Source organism: Lycorma delicatula, chromosome 1, assembly GCF_047948215.1.
Source record: "Lycorma delicatula isolate Av1 chromosome 1, ASM4794821v1, whole genome shotgun sequence".
NCBI lineage: Eukaryota > Metazoa > Arthropoda > Insecta > Hemiptera > Fulgoridae > Lycorma > Lycorma delicatula.
Window position 1 is genome coordinate 197,499,269 of NC_134455.1, and position 20,198 is coordinate 197,519,466.

The following is a 20,198-nucleotide window of genomic DNA, read 5'->3' on the forward strand; positions in this document are numbered from 1 at the left end:
AATATCAGTGGAGGCTTGAGTGCTTTCACGACCAAAATTCATATCTTTTAACTGATTGTAATTTGATGTCGGCTTGTAAATACCTGCTGAGTAAATTACATCAAACAAAGCCTAACAGTAAATCATTTAAAATTTAGCAGTTTTGCATCGTAACAAAAAAAGATACATTAACCAAAACAAAAAATGAAATGTTGCCTAGTTAGGTGAATACAATAAAAAGTAAAAAAATCCATAAAATAAATTATATAAAATAAAAAAAAGCTTTAATGATCCATTTAGTAAATTATATACAAATTGAAAAAAATTGTATATATATGTATTACTTTTTGATTAAAAGTAATACTCCGATGTATTTTAATTATTAACATATTTAATTTGAGCAATGACGTTGTATCTTGAAATACTGTTTGATTAAAAGTATTTGAATAATATTGTTAATATAAAAAAAAGAATAGTTTTATATTAATGCTTAGAGTTTCTTAGGCTTTTTAAATACCATTCATGAGTAATAAGTTAAATATGCGCCTAATATATATTAAAAGAAATTAATTTGCAATTATTTTGTGTATTGGTACTTATAACTGTAATTTCAAAACTTATTTTGAATTAAATTGTCTTTAGATTTACATAAATTATATTATGCTTTTAATGTTCCCTGTTAAAGAAAGAATTTCATTTCAGGTAGTAGAAAGTACTAATTTACCTATTCATTCATGTAGAAAATGTTATAATCATTTGATATCATGGCATAGTTTTAAATCTAATTGTTTGAAACAACAATTAAGGTTTAAAGAAAATCATTTTGATGCAAATTTTGATGAAAATGGAATAACATCACCCTCTGAAGCCAGTATAGGTAAACCAGTTGATGTAAATGATAAAAACACTAACTATAATGAGACCGTAAGAACTGAACAGATTGAAAAAAATATTAATAATGATTTTTCCACCAATGATTTGAAGAATAAATGTGTAACAGAGGATACTGTTGAAGAAAATTTTTCAGGTCTTAAAGAATTAGTGAATGTATCTAAGGTTAATAATGAAAGCTCCCTCAAATTAAATAAGAAAGTTGGAGTGAATAAACATAAGAAGAAACATAAAAAAGTGAATGATAACAATTTTCAGTGTGATAAGTGTTCTAAGACATTCCATTCAAAATTTGCTATAAGGTAAAACTACATTGTTTCTCAGTTTTAAGTGGATTTTGTTTTTGTAATTTATGTTTTCAGTATTTTTTTAATGTTTTTGTTTTAATTCAGAGTTTGGTTGACTTATTACTTGCAGGGTAATATTAAATAATTTGCATGGCTTTAATTTTTTTTTGCATGAACATTTGGTTTGTTTTGTGACATTTAAAAAAAAAATTGTTTGTTTGGTATGTAATGTGTTTTCATGTTTGATTAAATTTCTGGGGTTTTCTGTAAGTGTTGTGTATATTTTCTCACTGAATTCTATAATTCTTTTTATTTTATTTTTGAGGGTACTTTTTGTTCAGTTGTATTTTAATGTATTATTTTTTTTCATTAAATTCTAAGCGTATTACTTCACTTCCTTATTTATATAGATAATTCTTATTTAGAGATAATCATCTTAGTAGTAGAACCTCCTTTATTAAGGGGAGAAAGTGTAAGGGGAGATATGTAATAAATTCACTATTTCCCCACACAATGGTGCTCTATAATTTGCTAATTTATACTGTTTATTCCAGGCTTTGTTGTGACTGTTTTATGTCTTTTTTTTTCAAACTATTGCATAATAAATATAAAAAAGGATTTTTTTAGTATTATTTTTGTTTTAGTAAGCTGTAAAATTTTAACTCAAAATGTAACACATTTATTATTGATATTGACATTTGTCTATTGAAAACTGTTGGTTTTATTTGTAAGAATAATATTTTACTATTATTGTTAGAGTTAGGCACTCTCTTCCTCTTTAATACTGTTGTATCATTTCAAATATTTTTTTAAATTTTAGTATTATGCTATTAATTTATTTTATGAATAAATTGGCAAAATAAATGATTGCTGTAGCCTTAAAATAACCTAAACAAAGAAAATTTCTAACAACATGTGCATTAGTCTAAACTTATGGAGAAAAGAAAAAAAAGGTGTAAGCCAGTTCATTACAATGACCTACAACTAGCTTCCTTCTCACTATCCTTTTCAATGGTTTAATGTACATATTCATTAAATCGTCTCGAAAATACTATTACACAAACTATGAATATAATAAAATCATTTACAATATATTATGCTGTAAAATGTCCATTATAGCTCAATTTATAATTACCATAAACACAATGCTCTGTCTATTTCAGGCAATAAAAATTAAATAAATTATGCAAAAAAAGTTAACTTGTCTCTTAAGAGTGATATGTACCATTGCATTTTAGATGACACTGCAATTTTTGTAGCTACTTGATGCAATACCAGGTCTTGAATATTATGAGAAGTAATAGTTGAGCAGTTTCCAATTGGTTTCTTTACTGAGCTGAACATACATTTGCATATCAGTTTGCCAAGCCTACCAAAATGTTGGTGATAATCAGTCCTACTCCTTCATTATATTTACCACAGAATAGCTGTATAATGAACAGTAAAAAATAATATATATTGTAACAAGACCAGTATAGCGGACCAGAATAATGAATTTTTGCCAATTAAGAAGAAATTAGTAGAAAACATAACAATGGGCGGAATTCAGAAAGGGGCTAAAAGAAACCCTTTTAGTAAAGGTAACAGATCTGTTTAACAATTGTCTTTTATAATACTGCCCAGTAAGACACACCTAAATAAATGTGAGAAGAGTTACCAAACCCAGGCTAGGAATACATGGGAATGAAAGGGCTCAGTCGATCGTTCTCATACTCAGCTGGGGGTCTGGTCTGGCAGGTAAAGAAGATAGGAGTATAAATACTTCGGGGAAGATCAGTTGAAATTAGTTCTGCGAGGAGAGGCTGTAAGATCAGTTCTGCGAATCAGTCTAAGTGGGATGTTATGATATCAGTTTATGAGATGTGAGTTCTGTGAGGGTGCTATGATAAGGAGCAAATTTCTAGTTTAGGTTCGACGCAATTACGGTGTCGTTAGAAGTAAATCCAGAACACGCAAACAAGAAATGGTTTGGTGAGTTACTGTTAGAGTGTAAGTGAAAGAGATAATATACTAAATTTCATTCATAGAGTAGTTAGGGTAGTTTTATTTGTGAACAGCAAGGTATTTGCAGTTAAAGAACTTTATACTTGTCTTATCTATTGTACTATTGATGTTAATACAAGACTAGCGGTTAAAAGTGTTAAGACTAGCAGTCATGCTATATCTTTTATCAATGGGACTGAATTCTGGTTTTTATTATTTATCTGTAAATAATTCCTGATGATTACTATAAATTCTGTTTTGTATATAATCTCTGTATATTATTATTATTATTAACATTTGTGATTATTTGTTTGTTATTGACATTTAATATTATTATTGCCTACTGTTGCCATTATTGTAATTATTATAGTGAAATTTTTTTGTTATTATTATTATTATTGTTATTACTATTGGCATTATTATTGATTTGCTTTGTTTTACTTATGTTCTTTAACAAATGAAGTGTAATTATATAAACATTTTCATTTGCCAATCTTTCAAATGTCCTGATCAAGCTGTGAAGATGCGACAATTTATATATTATAAAGTGTAATTATATAAACATTTTCATTTACCCATCTCTCAATATCCTGATTGAGCCGCGAGATATATATATATCGTTTTAAAATAAATAAAAAAGGTTTTTCAAATGTAGCTGACCTATAATAAATATAACTAGTTTGGAAAATAATTTAGAAATAATTGAAAAAGTAAATATTGAACACAAAAATAATAAAAAATTAGTAATTTTAGAAAAATTGTATATATACAAATATAAATGTGAGTTTACAGCCTCATAAATCTGCAAACAGAATTTGTTGGGGCCATTTTTATAAAAGTTATTTAAGTTGGTAATATGTTTAATAAGATTTTAAATAAAATTAAATAATTGTCTACAGTACTTTATTAACATTATATAAAACAACATATTGAAAGAAATTTTACATAAATGTTGGTAAATTTTAGTAACAAATTTTAATTGTTATTTTTAGTAAATTTTTAAAAACTTTTTGACTGAACAAATGCATGTTCAGTAAATGTTTAAAATTTCTTATATATTTTACTTAATAACCAAAGTGTCAAGCTGTTGAACATTAGTTTATGTGTAAATGTATCAGAAAACATTACTGGGATTATGCCAAAAGCGCTCAATGCACAAAAAAAGGTAATAATGTTTCTTTAATTCTGTTCTTGGTGTGGATTGGCTGGAAAAAACATTTGAGTAAAACTAAATTTGTATACAAGGCTGAAATAACAAGTAATTTCTATAACATTTTGAATTTCCAAGAAACATGTATGAGTTTAAAGACCTATTCAGTTCTAAAATGTTCCTGCTGTTCTATAAAAACTAAGCACTGATTGAAAAACAAATGTAATGTTTTATTTTCAAATAATATTTGTACCCTATATTTTTTATGTAAGACCAACTATATAGAATGTCTACTGTGCTTGTTTAAAAAAAAAATTATAACCAGTAGAAAAAAAAAAATTAAGTCCTACTTCCATAAAATTTGATTAATTTGAATTAAATGTAGAAAATTCTAACTGGTTAAGTTTGTTTGATGTAGTAATTCTACTGACTTCCATTACTATTAATACAATTGTAGCTTATGCAGGTAGAAATGATGAAGGAAATTGAATAGCTTTTGTTATAAGTTTGAAATTTACATCTGATAAGTTCAGTCATTAACAAAACTTATTGGCAGTTAGACTTTCCATCAAGAATGTACTCTGCTTTTGATTGTAAGAATTTGTAATATTTGTTTAAAATTCAAGCAGTAGTATTGTTTAGCCTTAGTGGTATTTGATGCTCTCATCATATTGTTTCTATTATTATTAATAAATTAATAACAATTTTAGTTAAATCTATAAAAGTGGATCAAAATAAATTCTTATGTTAGTTACATCAGATTTTTAACTAATATTGTCTAATGTATGTCTTCCCACAGATCAAAAACATTGTTTTATTTTTGAACTTTAAAAGTCAGAACTGTTAAATCACTTATAATCCTTCTTGGTGTAACATATTCAAGAAGAAAGTAGGTTCTGTGTAGTTGCTACTTCATTTAAATATTTTCTTACCTTCAATAAAGTGATGTTCAGAATTAAAATTTTTCATTCCTCTATTTTATCTGCTTGTTGATTCACTATTTTCCTTCATATATCTACTGTTTTCCTTCTCACTTTTATTATAAAGTATGATTTTTAAAAAAGTAAATTACTGGACATAAAAGTTTATTCACAATAAAAATATTTTGTTCTTAGTTATATGACTACTAGGTTTTTAATTTATTTTACATAAGATGAATTACAATGCAATATTTAAAAAAGCTAAGCTTTTCATAAACAATGTTAACCATAACCTTAAAATTCTAAGGTTATCTAGACAATCTACTAATTACGTAGTTATTTATTTTACAAATGACAGTATTCTATGCACTAGTCATTAGGATTAAATTAAAAAAAAGTGGACATTTGCCATTAATAGGGTAATTTCATATTTATTAGTTAATTTTTTCCTGTGTCAGCTGGTTTGATGTATTTCTTTGCTTCTTTGTGACTACTGCAAATCTTCTCACCTCAGACTATTTGTTATATCCTATACAATTTAAGTTATTTACTTTGTGAGTTGTATCTTCTATTACCCTTAAAAAATGTTTTCCTCCAATTTTCTCAACATTAATGAAATCAAAGATCAGTAAATCTTGGAATTTTCATTGCCATTCTCAAGAATAGCATCTCATGGTAGGAATTTGGAAGTTTAAGGAATTCCCATTGCCATCTTTACTGTTGCAAACATGTTGTTACTTGCCAAGCCTACCAAAGTTCAAGAGATATTCAGTGTTAAAACTACTTTTCTTCATTTTGGTGTATAAAGAATACATTTCTGTGAAACTAACTCTTTACTAGTATCACTTGAACTTCAAATGCTTTGCACATGTCACTGCAAAAAGAAAAGCTAAGGTAGTGTAAAAATCTAGATATTGTTAGCATCTAACTTACAGTCATGGTTTTATATATTGTTTTTTTCCAGTCTTTAAAAAAAATGAATTTATGTTTATATTTGAGTACAATATTTATCTTTAAAGAAACATTATTTATAAATAAATATATTTATTTATTTAACTTTTCAATCACATCTCATATGATCAGTATACAGTAACATTGTAAAGAAATCTGATGTGGACACCATATGATTTCCTTATACGCCTATTAAATTATGTATATACATTTTTAAAAGTACATGAAATTTTATTTCACTAATAACTTATTATGCTTTTCTTTGTTACTGAATTGTTATTTGTTGTAAAAATGTTTTACAATCAGAGGTTAGTAATTATTAATAAATCAATATATTTAAATTAAAAAAAAAAAAAAAAAAAAAAAAAAATAGGAAATGAAGTCTGATTCAAACCAATGTGTGCCCCCTTGTAAGATCCAGATATTTCATTAATTAAAATTTCATTTGGCTATGACTGGAACCAATGAAAATAAGTACCAGTTATGATATATAATTGAAAAGCTCTCAATGAGGGCTTAGTACTGCACTTAAGATAAAGTCCAAAATCCAAAGTTTTTGGAGGTGCACAACTAGATGTTACAGCAGTCCTAAATCCAAAATTTCAACATCCTATGGCTAATCGTTTTTGAGTTATGCGAGATACATTCATATGTACGTGTACATACATATGTACATACACGTACATTCATATGTACGTGTACATACATATGTACATATAGATGTCACGCCGAAACTAATCAAAATGGATCAGCGATGGTCAAAATGGATATTTCTGTTGAAATCTGAAAACTGAAATTTTTTGTAATTATTATACTTTCTTGTACCCTTCATACAAAGAAGTAAAAATTATAATAACATAAAAATAATTATTATACCATTGAATCGGCTGAATACAATGTCCTAAAATGTCTTAATTTGCTGATGATATATATATTCTTTACCTACGGGAGGCAGTGTATATAATTTACTGTTTCCCACAAAGGGTTTGAAATCAGCTTGTTACTTTATACTTTCCGTCCAGTCGTTATTATACCTTCTCTTAACAGAAAAAAAAATCAGCATATTTTTCTATCTTTGTTTTACCTTTGGTTTTTTGTTCAGATTTACTTTACTGACATTATAGTTCTTGAGGCATGCTACAAGGAAAATATAGAAATTAGTCAAAAAATAGGGTACAGGTTTTTTGCATTTTTCAATGTTTCATGACCCAGAAACCTAAAAAAACAAAAAAAAAGATGGGAGTAATGTTCTTATGTATGTTGGCATGTTTAAAGCTTAACTTTTGACCAGATAATCTGGTTTTGATGAAATTGTATGTAAACTTGGTTGTTTGAGCCAATTTGTTAGTAAAATTTTAAGATTCAATATTTCCAGGGGGTGAGGATTTTTGGGAATCTATTTTTTTTTTAATTTTCCAACAACCCACTTTATGTTAAGCTCAGAAAATTTTTACCTTACTATTTTTTTTTTTAATTGCCCCAGATTCATTCCCCCTTTTCCAAAAATGAGAGAAAAAAATTTTTTTATTTATTGCATAGTTTTTAACCAAAATTTTATTTTTATGTCTTCTTAGACATAGTAGTAGTGGTACAAGTGACCCAAAAAATACTTTAGGGACAAACAATATTGAGGGTAGGAGAGCCAATCAAAGTTTAAAAATATTGATTTTTTGAAAACTTAATGGGTTTGGGTTTATTTAAATGTCTAATAGTTTAAATAATTAAATTAAATAGATTAAACTTTAAATTAGATTAGTTTGCTTTTAAATAATTTAATTTACTTTAAATTAAACTAGTTGAAATTTTAGATTAAATTAAATTTTAAATAAAAAAACTTTTAATAATAATGTTACAATAGAATTTTATCATAATTCACAACATAAAATTTGTGTATGTTATCGTCTTAGGGATTGCCTCATATACTTCTTATGTTCAGTGTGATATTTCAGGTCACATGTTTCTTTGTACAGCTGACATTTCTTAGTACAGGCCTGTAAACTTGCTTCCTATCCTTTCAAAGGTCATAGAAAGACTGTCTCGTCCAAGATTATGGCCAGTTTTAGAGAAGAGTAACATTATCCCTGATCACTGGTTTGGCTTCACTGGTGGCCATTCATCCATCAAGCAGGCCCACAGGGTTACAATTGTTACTGTAACCACAGAGTGCCTAGAAAGAAAGGAATACTGTTCACCAGCCTTCTAGACATTCAACAGGTATTTGACAAAGTTTGGCTTCATGTCATCTTTTCAAACTGAAATCAATCCTACCTCAACCGATTTACCTTGTGTTACGTAGTTACCCAGATGAGCAGTTTACTCAAGTCAGATATAATCAGGAATTGTCTATCTGCATACACAATCTATCAGGAGTTCTGCAGGGTTCTGTTTTATGTCCAATTTTATATTTGATATACACTGCAGCAGACCTTCCGAATATAGTCCGACTCCGACGAAGTCCGGGAATTCCGGCTTGCTCATTGAAGTCTGACCGGGCTTTCCCTCAGTGGCAGTTTGGTCCCCACTACAGCGTGGCAGTGGTGGCCAGAGTTCCACAGTGTCGGGTCGGCGACAATCATCCTTCGCCGGTGCTATCGATGCAGTTCTCCCCAAGTGATCCCACGCTGGGTCGGCTCCTGCTGCCGAGTCCGCTGGCCAGGGTGATTGAAGCCCGGCAAGCTGCAGCAGGAAGGTAGCGTCCGTGTCCAGTGGCTCCCTCGTCGGGCCATGAGTTTTGACTCATTAATATATATATATATATATATTTAAACATGAGTCATCTTTGTGTTATTGTAGGAGTTAAACATGTAACATCTCATGATGAACTTTGTGAAGGGGTCCTTTCATTAAGTTAAATTAACAGTAAATAATGGTTTGTTTGAGTTTTTCAGGTTATTAAAGAAACCTCTATCACAAGAATACGTTGATCGTAAGATGAGCTTTATTGATTGTACATAGTTCTCACAAGTATATAAAATATTACTTTTTGACTTCTGTAACTATATATGTTAATAATATTTATATATGTAAAAATAATAATAATAATAATGATAATAATTAGTAATAATAATGACGACGACAACAATAATAATGATAATACAGATTGTGTTACTTATTTATTCTTTTATTAATTGTCTATTACAGAAAACATGTGAAGACACATAGTGAACAGAGAGAGCATTGTTGTCACATATGTGGTATGTTGTTTAAAACAGCATCTTATTTACAGTATCATGTTCATTTGCATTCAGGGAGAAAAAGGTTTTCTTGTCCATACTGTTCAAAGCAGTTTTATCAGACCAACCATCTTAAGCAACACATTCGCATTCATACTGGTATTGTTTTGTTGTATTGTTAAATATAGTGGAGTTGCATGTGTGATCTTAACTTCTTATTGATAAAAGTATGCGTGTGTATGTTTTTTCTTTCCAATTAACGTAATGCATTCCTTAACTGATTAAACAGCCATGGTGGTGATCATTACTATCCATCATTACTATTCTTAGCTAAAGTCTTATAACATCTTAATTGTTTCTGAAATAAGAAATTAAATCTCTGTTATTTTATGAGTTTTTGTGCTGAAATTTGTATAGTAGTACATAGGTAAATACTGCCATTTCATTTAAATGTGTAACATTAACTCATGATTTTTAAATAAAAAACTTTTTTATTTTAATATAATGAATTAACTTTATTAAATATTCTCTCATTGTGTAATAAAAGGGTTTTTTGAGAAACTTTCAAAAATTTTAGTTGATGGGGTTGTTTAATAGATCTTACAGTTTTCTATGGTAGTGTAGTGGAAATTTGAAAAAATTACCAATGCTAGGAACCATTTTGCGAAAACCTGATATTTTTAGATAAATCTAAAAACACAATCCCTGAATTTCATACTGAAATGATATTTATTACGTGTGCTGTAACTTTGTTTGGTTATTATTACAACACCAACATTAATAAAGAAAATTATTAGTTATGTTATAGGAATTCTGACATTTTTTTTTAAAAACCTAGTATTTAAAATCATTAACCTAAAATTTGAGACTAGTTTCATCATGACTAATTATCAAATGAACTGGTACTGTAATTTAGTTTCTCTGATCAGAAACATTCTTATAATATAGATATAGCCTTAAAAAGAAGGATGTTTCCATACAGCCAATAATTACTACATTTTTCAATAAAATTGTAAAAATCATTTTGACAATTGTTCCTTATTGAACCTGTTGAAATGAAAGGCAGGCGCCTTTCTAGTATGCAATTTTTTATCTACATTAGTGAGCAAATTAATCCAAACGCAGGGATTCTTTTTGTGTTCCATTCATTCTTAAAGTTGTTCTTAGATTATTTAGCAATTTTCATATTATAAATAGAGTTTTATGAAAGTTTATTTCATTTTTTATTAAAAAAATCATATTTTTGTATTTTTTATTCTCTGTATCTTTGACATAATTGATATAACTCCAAGAAAGTGTTTGAAAATTGTTTCTCTTCTGAGCATACCAGTTTGACACAATGACAAATAGCTTCCAAGCATGATGTTGGACTAGGGAGAGTAAATGCTATTTAAAATTTCTGTTTAAAGGAAAGGCAAATATAGCCATAGAAGAAAAACTGCTTTAACACAAGATTGGTTAGTTATTAGTGAGAAAAAGTAAACTTGAGCCCAAATTATCTGCTGTAGATTTCAAATCGAGAATTATCAACCAGTGGAACAGATTTACACGTGACAACTGTTACACACTGACTTCTTGCAGCTGTCAGTGGAAATCTTGATGATCAGCTAAAAAGTAAATTTAACTCCAGCAATGTGCAAAACAAGGCTCTTGTGGGCCAAAACTTGGTTTTGGTCCAGTTAACTGGACGAAAAGAAGACTGGAAAAATGTTACGTTTTCCTAGCCATATTTTTATGTTCAGCAGCAAAGGGTTCCATACATCAAATGAAAAGAATACATTGCCTGCTTGTATCTAGCAATCAGTTAAAGATGCCCAGAAAAAAATGTTTTGGGGTTGATTTACATTTGAAGGCCTTGTTCATTACTTCCAGTAGATTGTATGTTGTAAGTTATGGTTATATAAAAATTCTGCAGGAAAAGATTTTTGTACAATTTCAAAACAAATTCCCACTAGGCAACTGAGTATTCCAAGAAGATTTAGTGCTATGCCATACTGCTAAAAAAGTGGAAAAAATTTTCAAAGAACGAAACATTAAAGTGCTGTCATGGCCAGGTAACTCCCCAGGCTTGCCGACCTCCGTGGTGAGTGGTAGCATCTCAACCTTTCATCCGGAGGTCCTGGGTTTGAATCCCAGTTAGGCATGGCATTTTCACACACACTACAAATCATTCATCTCTTCCTCTGAAGCATGCCTAAGGTGGACCTGGAGGTTAAACTACAAAAAAAGAACTCCCCAGACTTAAACCCAATTGAAAATCTTTGGGCAATAGTAAAAAATGAACCGTATCACAACAATTGACCTCATTAAAACAATCTGTTTGGTTTCATGATGAAGAAATCAAAAATTGTGTATTGTACTTGTTGAATCTATGCCAAATTGTGTATGTGAAGTGATTAAGAATAAAGGAAGATGTGTTAATTACTAGTTATTAACAAATTGCACAAAAGTACAATTTGTTTTCTAAGCATAGTTACTTTTTATTAAATAACATTTCGCATCAGATTAATTTGCCCATTACTGCATATTACTTAAGGAAGGAAATATTCTTAATTTTTCCTTTTTTTATATAATTTAGTCAATTGAATATTGAAAACTTCTGTTTTATTTTTATCACAAAACCAGTCTGGAAGGTCACACCTGAGCGGCACATTTAGTATTATACTGTTTGTACTCAGTTAGATAATAATACTGATAGTCTAATCGCTAACTTACACTTATTTAATTAAATATAATTTCCACCAAAATACAATATAATCTTAAGAATTAGTTCTTTTTTCTAGTTATTACATGTTCTGCATTTTCAGTATCAGCTTCATTCAAGCTTGATCATTCTGAGTACTAAAGCAACTTCTAGTTTAATATTTAGTTTATGAATATTTTTGACATGGCTATCTCTGTACATAATTTTTTTGTAGCAATTTTTTAATTGAAGAATTTGTTTTCTTTTTTTTGTTTATAGTTACACCCCAAGAATCTTTTATAATTGAAAACTCGTGAATTTATTTTTACAGATAAAAGTTTAATGTCACTTATTTTATTCTTGTTTTTAAAGTTTTTTTCTGATAGTACTTCTGTTTATTTCTTTTCCTTTGGTATGTGTTCAGGTCTTCCTGCTTATGTATCAGTTATGTAGTTTTGTTTGGTACCAGCATTAATATTATCAAACAAAACATATAACATGTTGTGCGATATCCTAGATTGTCATTGACGTTATTACTTCTTTCCAGATTAGCAAATTTTGTTTTCTTATTTATAATATAGTAAACCTCAATTATAATACAATCACTTACCCTGTGGATTTGGAGGTAATGCAGGTGAGAGTACCCCCCCCCCCCAAAAAGTCACAAAATAGCCAATTTCTACTACTGCAGCAAAATCATCTATCATAGAATGAAAATTACTCTCAGGGTTCAGTGACTTAACCCACCGGGTTGGTGTAGTGGTTAACGCGTCTTCCCAAATCAGCTGATTTGGAAGTCGAGAGTTACAGCGTTCAAGTCCTAGTAAAGCCAGTTATTTTTACACGGATTTGAATACTAGATCGTGGATACCGGTGTTCTTTGGTGGTTGGGTTTCAATTAACCACACATCTCAGGAATGGTCGAACTGAGAATGTACAAGACTACACTTCATTTACACTCATACATATCATCCTCATTCATCCTCTGAAGAATTATCTAAACGGTAGTTACCGGAGGCTAAACAGGAAAGAGAAAAAAAAAAAAGGGTTCAGTGACTTGAGTACACATGAGTTGGTATGGTGGAAATTTGGTATGAAAATAAAAGAAGTTAATAATTTAATTTATTAATATCGTATAAACAATTTTTGTATTATAAAATGTGAAATGCATAATTATAAATATTGAGTACGTAGATCATGTTACATAATAGAAAAAAAAAATTAAGTTAAAAATTTATTTGATAAGCGTACTGTGTAGATGTAGTTATAAATTGTTTTCTCCGTAAAACTGAGTATTTTTTCACTGACCATATCATCTATGACTTTTGTAATGTGATCTCTTGCTGTATGTATAATTGACAACTGCATTTTTTAAAGATTTTTTTCAGCTGTTACAAACTTTCATACCATTCAGTACAAAATGTTCCTCTACTGGTGAAGAGATTTTTCTCCTGTGACCTCTTTAGTCTTTGATAATTGAACACCATTTTTTTGCGATACCCCATATTCTTTGTTATTCAGTTCAATATTATCATTGAATTTAGCAGATTATTTTGTTTTGGTTTGATTATCACATTTTCCTATATGAGGTCTGTTCAAAAAGTAACGAGAATTTTGAAATTTCACGGGTTTTATTAGTCTGATTCTTGGGATTTTTTCATTGTTGCAGTGGTAAACATGTCCGAAAAGTATCTACATTTTCAGCCATATTAGATGTTAAGTCTGTTGTCAGCAGTCAATAGGATAACTTGTGTTTTGGCACGATCAGTGATTTTTTATTTGTATAAATAATGGATCAGGGAATTTGTATTAAATTTTGCTGTAAGAATGGAATAAAGGTATCAATGTTTTAAAAATGTTACATATTGCTTTTGGTGAGTCTGCTATGAGTAAAGCAAGGGTTTATGAGTAGTGTAAGCATTTCCAAGAAGGTCGTGAAGAGGTTGAAGATGACGAACGCTCCGGACACCCCAGCACATTAACAACCGATGAAAATATGGGAAAAGTGAAAGAAATGATTATGAATGATCGCCGAATCACAATCAGAGAAGTTGCTGATTATGTTAGGATATCAGTTATCAATTGGTTCATGCCATGAAATGTTTTTGGATGTTTTGGGTATGATACATGTGACAGCAAAATTTATTCCAAAATTGTTGAATTTCAAACAAAAACAGCGGCGAATGGAAGTTGCTCAGGAGTTGCTAAATGAAGTCAACAATGATGCAGAACACTGAAACGTGTCATAACAGGTGATAAAACATGGATTTACAGATATGATGTTGAAACTATGGCTCAATTGTCTCGGTGGATGCATTCTGGATCACCAAGACCGAAAAAAGCTTGAAAAGTATGGTTGAATGTGAAGGTTATGCTCACTCATCATGTTCTTTGATTTTAACGTCATAGTGCATCATGAGTTCTTGCCACAAGGTTAAGTGATCAATAAGTAGTATTACCTACAAGTTCAATGCTGCTTGCGTGAAGCATTCCGAAAATAAGCCCGGATTTGTGGCAAAATAATTCATGGTTTTTGCACCATGATAATGTGCCTGCTCACACTTCATTGCTTGTTTATCAATCTTTCAATTTTTAGTCAAAACCAACACTGTAATGATATCCCAGCCGCTGTATTCCCAAGACATGGTCCCGTGTAACTTTTTTCTATTAACAAAAATAATGAAAACCTTAAAGAGCCGTTGTTTTACAATCATAGATGAGATTAGCTGAAAAAGCCTAACATTATTCCAAAGATTGAGTTGCAGAAGTGTTTGGGGATTGGAAAAAGCGCTGACATAAGTGTATAATATCTAATGAGGACTCTTTTGAAGGGGATAACATTGATGTAGATGAATAAATAAAATTCTTTCCAAAAAACAAAAATTCTGTTACTTTTTGAACACACCTCATATCGGCCAAATAATATTGTGCGAAACCCCACAGTCTTGTATTGCTCATTCTGTATTTTATTTAGATTATTCTGCATTTTGGTTGGCTACAACCAGCTGCTATCCAAATTTAATCAGGACTTGTGCTACCATTAGAATTTCATAAATCTTATGCTATGTGTGTTAGTGAAGCATATGTGGCAATGTTTGTAAATGTATGCTAATTTATGCACATTGATTATTCTGATTGTTTACAGCAATAACTATGGATATAAAAAATCCTATTTAATAAGGTTTATTTTGTTAAAATTTTTGTGATAAAACCTTCTAAAAAATTAAATAGTCATGCAACTTCAACCTTTTATGTAATATGTAATATTACACATAAGGTTGTATGTTAACCTTTTATGTAATTTGGAAACATGCATATTCACGAAAAAGAAAGAAAGAAAAAAAAAGTATATATAATCCAACTTGATCCACCTAGGTACAGAAATTAAAAGTAAATAAGATGACAATTTTTTTTCTCTTTTTTCCCTTACTCCATTGGGCTGGACATACAATCAAGTAAAGCTCTGTCCAGGGGAGTGTCCTTCAACTCTTAAGAGGGCCTCCCCACTTACTGGCAGCACATCCGTCATGGCGACAGTTCAGTTCAGCCCCCCCCCCTCGGTGGATCTTTTTTATTCGCCTGTCTAATCTCCGAGAAGGTGTGAACTGAGCTCGATTATGTCATTCCCGGGCTTCTCCCTGCTCTACTGCAATACATGCAGTAGGGGGAATCTCGCCTTCCAAACTTGTGCAAGTAATACTTGAAAGCACCATGCCTTGAGAAGATTTTGGTCATGAAAAAATTCATTTCACCATGGCCCCTGATGATGTGGCCTCTACCCGTTTGCCATTTTACCTTCCAGGCCTTTCTTGTGGTTGCAACTGCTTCATGCCTTTCTGTTCCTTCACTTGTAGGTCAGTCGGTGGGACCAATGCCAGTATACAGGCTACGTCATATGATGCAGTTCAGTATTCTCAAATTACAGCCAGTAATGTATGTCAGTGTATTCTCTGAAGCTGATCAAGATTTCTTCTAAAACCTATAGCAGCATCCCACACTGGTGCAGCGTTCAACTCAGCAGACATGACTGTTGATGTTATTAACTTCCTTTTAGAGATCCGCGGGGCAGATTGGGTCAAAATCAGCATGTTCAAAGACCTTTACGTCTTCTCTGATTTAGCATAGATGTCAAGAATATGTTGTGTACGTAAACTTACAGGATCTATCAATGTTAGCTCACAGATATTTTATTCTGTCTTTGAGTTGCAAGGATAATCGTCTAGCTACAAGTCTATCTTGCCAACACGATGTCTTCTAGTCAAAGTAATAAAAACACATTTCTGTGGGGCTAAGTCCTATTCATGATTAATCATCCATTCTTTGATGTTAGTTAAAGCCATGTTGCCTCGTTCCTCTGTGTCTGCTTCCATACTACCACTCACCAGGAAGATAAAGTCATTGGCATATGCCACTGTATGAGTATCTACTCGCATGGAAAGATTTAGGACCCCTTCATACATCGATAGTCACAATAGGGGGCCCAGGACTGAACATTGAGGCACCCCGCCTTAGACCTGGAACCTCAACTTGCCGCCCAATGCGTTGGCCTCAGTCCATCTATCCATCAGATACTCAGCCACCTGCCTTCAGAGATAGGGGCTGATTCCCTTTCTTGCCAATGCTGACAAAATAGAATCCCACATAAGGGACCCAAAAGCGTTCTGTACGTCCAACATTATAACCATGAGGATTTTTCCAAGTCCTACAGGTTCCCTGTTGTTCTACAGCGGCCCAGCTAACCACTCTCAATGATTTATACCGTAGAGTGCCCCTGCCAAAAACCATACTGATTGTATGGATGCCAGCACTTGCATCCAACTTCTCAATTATGCAGGATGCTATCATCCTATCCACGGCTTTACCCATGTTATTGATTAAACACAGTGGTGTATAGTCTGCATTAACCCTGACATCAGCCGTCTTTGGCAGGAAGACTAATCTGGAATCCTTCTGCCACTTGGGGAAGCTTTTACTCTCAAGACCGAAGTTGGTGATATCAATCAGCTCCCATGGCACTTTCCTGGTCAGACCCTTCAAGACTGCAGCTGGAATGCCATCTGGCTCAGGGCTCTTTCTATCCTGTAGTTTTAAAATTGCCATGACTACCTCATCCTGCGAGAATCTCTTCGTGTTGCAGTCTATTAATTCTGTAAACCCACTCTGCTCAGTGGGGAAGAATTTAGATATCTGACATCTCGCTGACTCTTCTGCAAGGGTGTGGGCAATCATCTACCAAAGCGCTTCATAGGGATCTAGTAGGCCCGCCCCCATGGATCCGCATTGAGTTCCCCACATAATTCGCACCATTTAGTCACTTGACCACTGCACGCGACCGACTGTTGCCTTACACCTTTTGGCTCCACTAGCTACATTATCACGTTTGACTGCTTAATTTCATGATTTAATATGCATCCTAGTGCCATCTTTGTGCTCTACACCACCTGCCACTCAGCCGCTGTTTTTTACGATGCTGTAGGTTTTGCCTGAGTCGTGTGATATTTTCCATCCACCAATATATCAGGTGATATCTACCTGCAATCTTTGATACCTGAGCTTTTGTAGAACTTCAGGCAACAGCCTTCTTCCATCTGTTACCTGCCTCGCAACATTATCAATGACTGTTGCTACCTGCCTCTGCATTAGTCACAGTGGTCTATGCCCTCCAGCTGTTATAATCAGGGGGTCTTCAATTTCTAGCTACTTAGCAAAATGGTCACTAGCTGTCTCATCTGGTAGGACCCTCCAGCTGCAGCTGGAGTGATCCCAGCCATCATCCAAAATGGTAAGATCTAATACAGATTGATGTCCTCTCACTTCAAATGTTGGTGTCTGATCATTCATACAGTATAAACCCGCTGAAATCATCAATTCTGCTAATATTTTCCCTCTTCTATTAGTATAGGAACTGCCAGCAATAACGGCCTTAGTATTTAAGTATTCTATTAATAACTTTCTTTGGTGATCTTGTTATAACTCCATAGAGACCCCACATGTAGTTCTTGAACTTGTGAAAGCTGCAATTAGGGCTAACATAGGGTCTTATTAGTAGCGTGTCTGACAACTTGACAGCAATAATTCCCTGGGCTGTATAGAAAAGCTGGTAGTCCCATCTACCGCTGACAGCGTATAGCTACATCTCCAGCTGTATCAGAGCACCACTAGCTCTTCACAGCTGCAAATCGATCGGCTCCTTAGTGATAAAAATGTCTGCACCCAAGCTGCTAGCCAGTTCTCCCACGAGATCTTGGGAGAGGATACTTTTATTTGCATTCGATAAGAAGACCTTAATCATGCTTTCGAGAATCGCACAACTTACTTTATTTTTTCATAAAATTTACAATAGCACTTTCGTGGTAACCCACTTCTTCAGTTGTAATTCTCATTTTTTTAAATGTTTATGTCAAGCTACATATTAAACTCAAATACATTATCATGGTAACCCACATCTTTAGTTGTAATTTTGTTTTTTTAAATGCTTATATCAAGCTTCATCTTCATAAAAAATTCAATCTTACATAAAAAATTTCATATATTATTAAAAAGTTTTCTTATATACATTTAATACATTAAAATATATAAGAAAACTTTTTAATAATATATGAAATTTTTTATGAAGATGAAGCTTAATATAAATGTTTTAAAAAACAAAAATTACAACTAAAGATGTGGGTTACCACGAAACCGCTATTGTAAATTTTATGAAAACAAATCCCATTCAGCACTCCAGAAGGCGGAGGTAGATTTCACTGGTGCTAAGTAGGAGATAAAATAGATTTCCACCTTAAAGTTAAGAAAAACTTAAAATTTATTCAATACGACAATGGATGCATATGAAAAAAGTTCACATGTTTAGCATATGACAAGCCCCATCTTCTTACAATTTTGGTCAACCCTTGTAAGGGTTGGTCATATCAAAAATTGTTCAGACAAAAGCTTTAGGTAATGTTTAGAGGATTAACGAGCACTTTAAACTGATTTGATACTGTGCCTATGAATCTTTTTTGTCTTCAAAACCCCATTTTTTCAACCTCCTGGGCCAGAGGTTGGTGATATAAAAAAAATTTACTTAAGTTAAGTAAGATAAGTTTTAGACCCATATCCAAAAAATGGTAGGAACTTTAAATGAATTCAATATTTTACTTAATAAGAAAGTTATAGTGATATTATGTTTTGTCAAAAAAGCCCTCCCATTTCCACTGCCATGATCCAATTTTGGCCGTTAACAAACTTGATCGAGATTTTGGGACGAGTTATTTTTAAGGAACAATTTGAGAGTGATTGGCACAAAATTACGGCAGTTATTATGTCCACAAGAAAGTGAAATACATTTATTTATATATATATATATATATGTGTGTGTGTGTATATAAACTTTTGAGCTGACAGTGGTTTTAGGGTCTGGGGAATGTGAAGTGCGAAGACATGTTGACATTTTCTAGAAGTTGAATTGTGGTATTTATTACAATAGGTAGCTTTTTTATGAAATCTACCTAATGAGGTAAGTTGTCATCTTATTTACTTTTAATTTCTGTACTTAGGTGGATCAAGTTGGATTATATGTACAATATATATTAGTGGAGAGGGATATGGGTCTTTTATGATGTAAAAAAAAAAAAAAATATTCTATTTGATGTAGTCTGTAATTCCTTAATTAAAGTGTTATTAAATTTTTAGGAGAAAGACCTTATGAGTGCAGTGAGTGTGAACAAAAATTTACTAGAAGCAGTCAATTACAACATCATGTCAAGACCGTTCACCGAAAGGAGCAAAGATTTAAGTGTGATCTTTGTGGCAAAGGATTCATGTATAGTAATAACTTCAAAGGTAACTGTTGTTTATGGATTCTTTCTTTTTTTAAATCCTAGCAAATAATTTTATAACCTTCTTTTAAAAATTGATAGACCTTGCCATTGATGAGGGAAGTGTATGTCTCTGATTAGACATGCAACTGCTATAGCAGGTTTATAGTGTGGAAAGACTAGAGAAATTCTAACAGATTCTGAAAGGAAGCTACCGTCTTTTCAGTAGTTGTTAACAAACATTGAAATTAAAAGATAAAAAAAAAATCTACTTCAAAAAAAAGTGTGGTTCAAAAGTAAGGTAACAGAGATTTTACATGATGATGCTAATTAATATTGCTTTAATAGAAGCAAAATAGCCTTTTAAAGAATTGGTTATTGG

At 31.6% G+C, this 20,198-nt stretch overlaps 2 protein-coding genes across 6 annotated transcripts in view; one reads left to right on the top strand and one right to left on the bottom strand.

The window, feature by feature from the left end:
* The window catches only part of LOC142327081 (metallo-beta-lactamase domain-containing protein 1-like), a 72,903-nt gene extending 67,455 nt beyond the window's left edge, over window positions 1-5,448 (bottom strand). Inside the window, exon 1 of one of the 3 annotated variants that reach the window (XM_075370000.1) lies at window positions 5,223-5,405. In XM_075370000.1, the coding sequence (XP_075226115.1) occupies window positions 5,223-5,259 (37 nt within the window). In that variant the 5' untranslated portion in view covers window positions 5,260-5,405. Of the gene's footprint in view, window positions 1-5,222 lie in introns of all 3 variants that reach the window. The other 2 variants (XM_075369935.1, XM_075369984.1) reach the window with 2 other exon arrangements.
* LOC142327074 (uncharacterized) overlaps window positions 1-20,198 on the top strand; it is a 36,994-nt gene that overhangs the window by 1,859 nt on the left and 14,937 nt on the right. Inside the window, exons 2-3 of one of the 3 annotated variants that reach the window (XM_075369897.1) lie at window positions 9,303-9,355; window positions 19,692-19,841. In XM_075369897.1, the coding sequence (XP_075226012.1) occupies window positions 9,303-9,355; window positions 19,692-19,841 (203 nt within the window). Of the gene's footprint in view, window positions 1-9,302; window positions 9,494-19,691; window positions 19,842-20,198 lie in introns of all 3 variants that reach the window. The other 2 variants (XM_075369886.1, XM_075369907.1) reach the window with 2 other exon arrangements.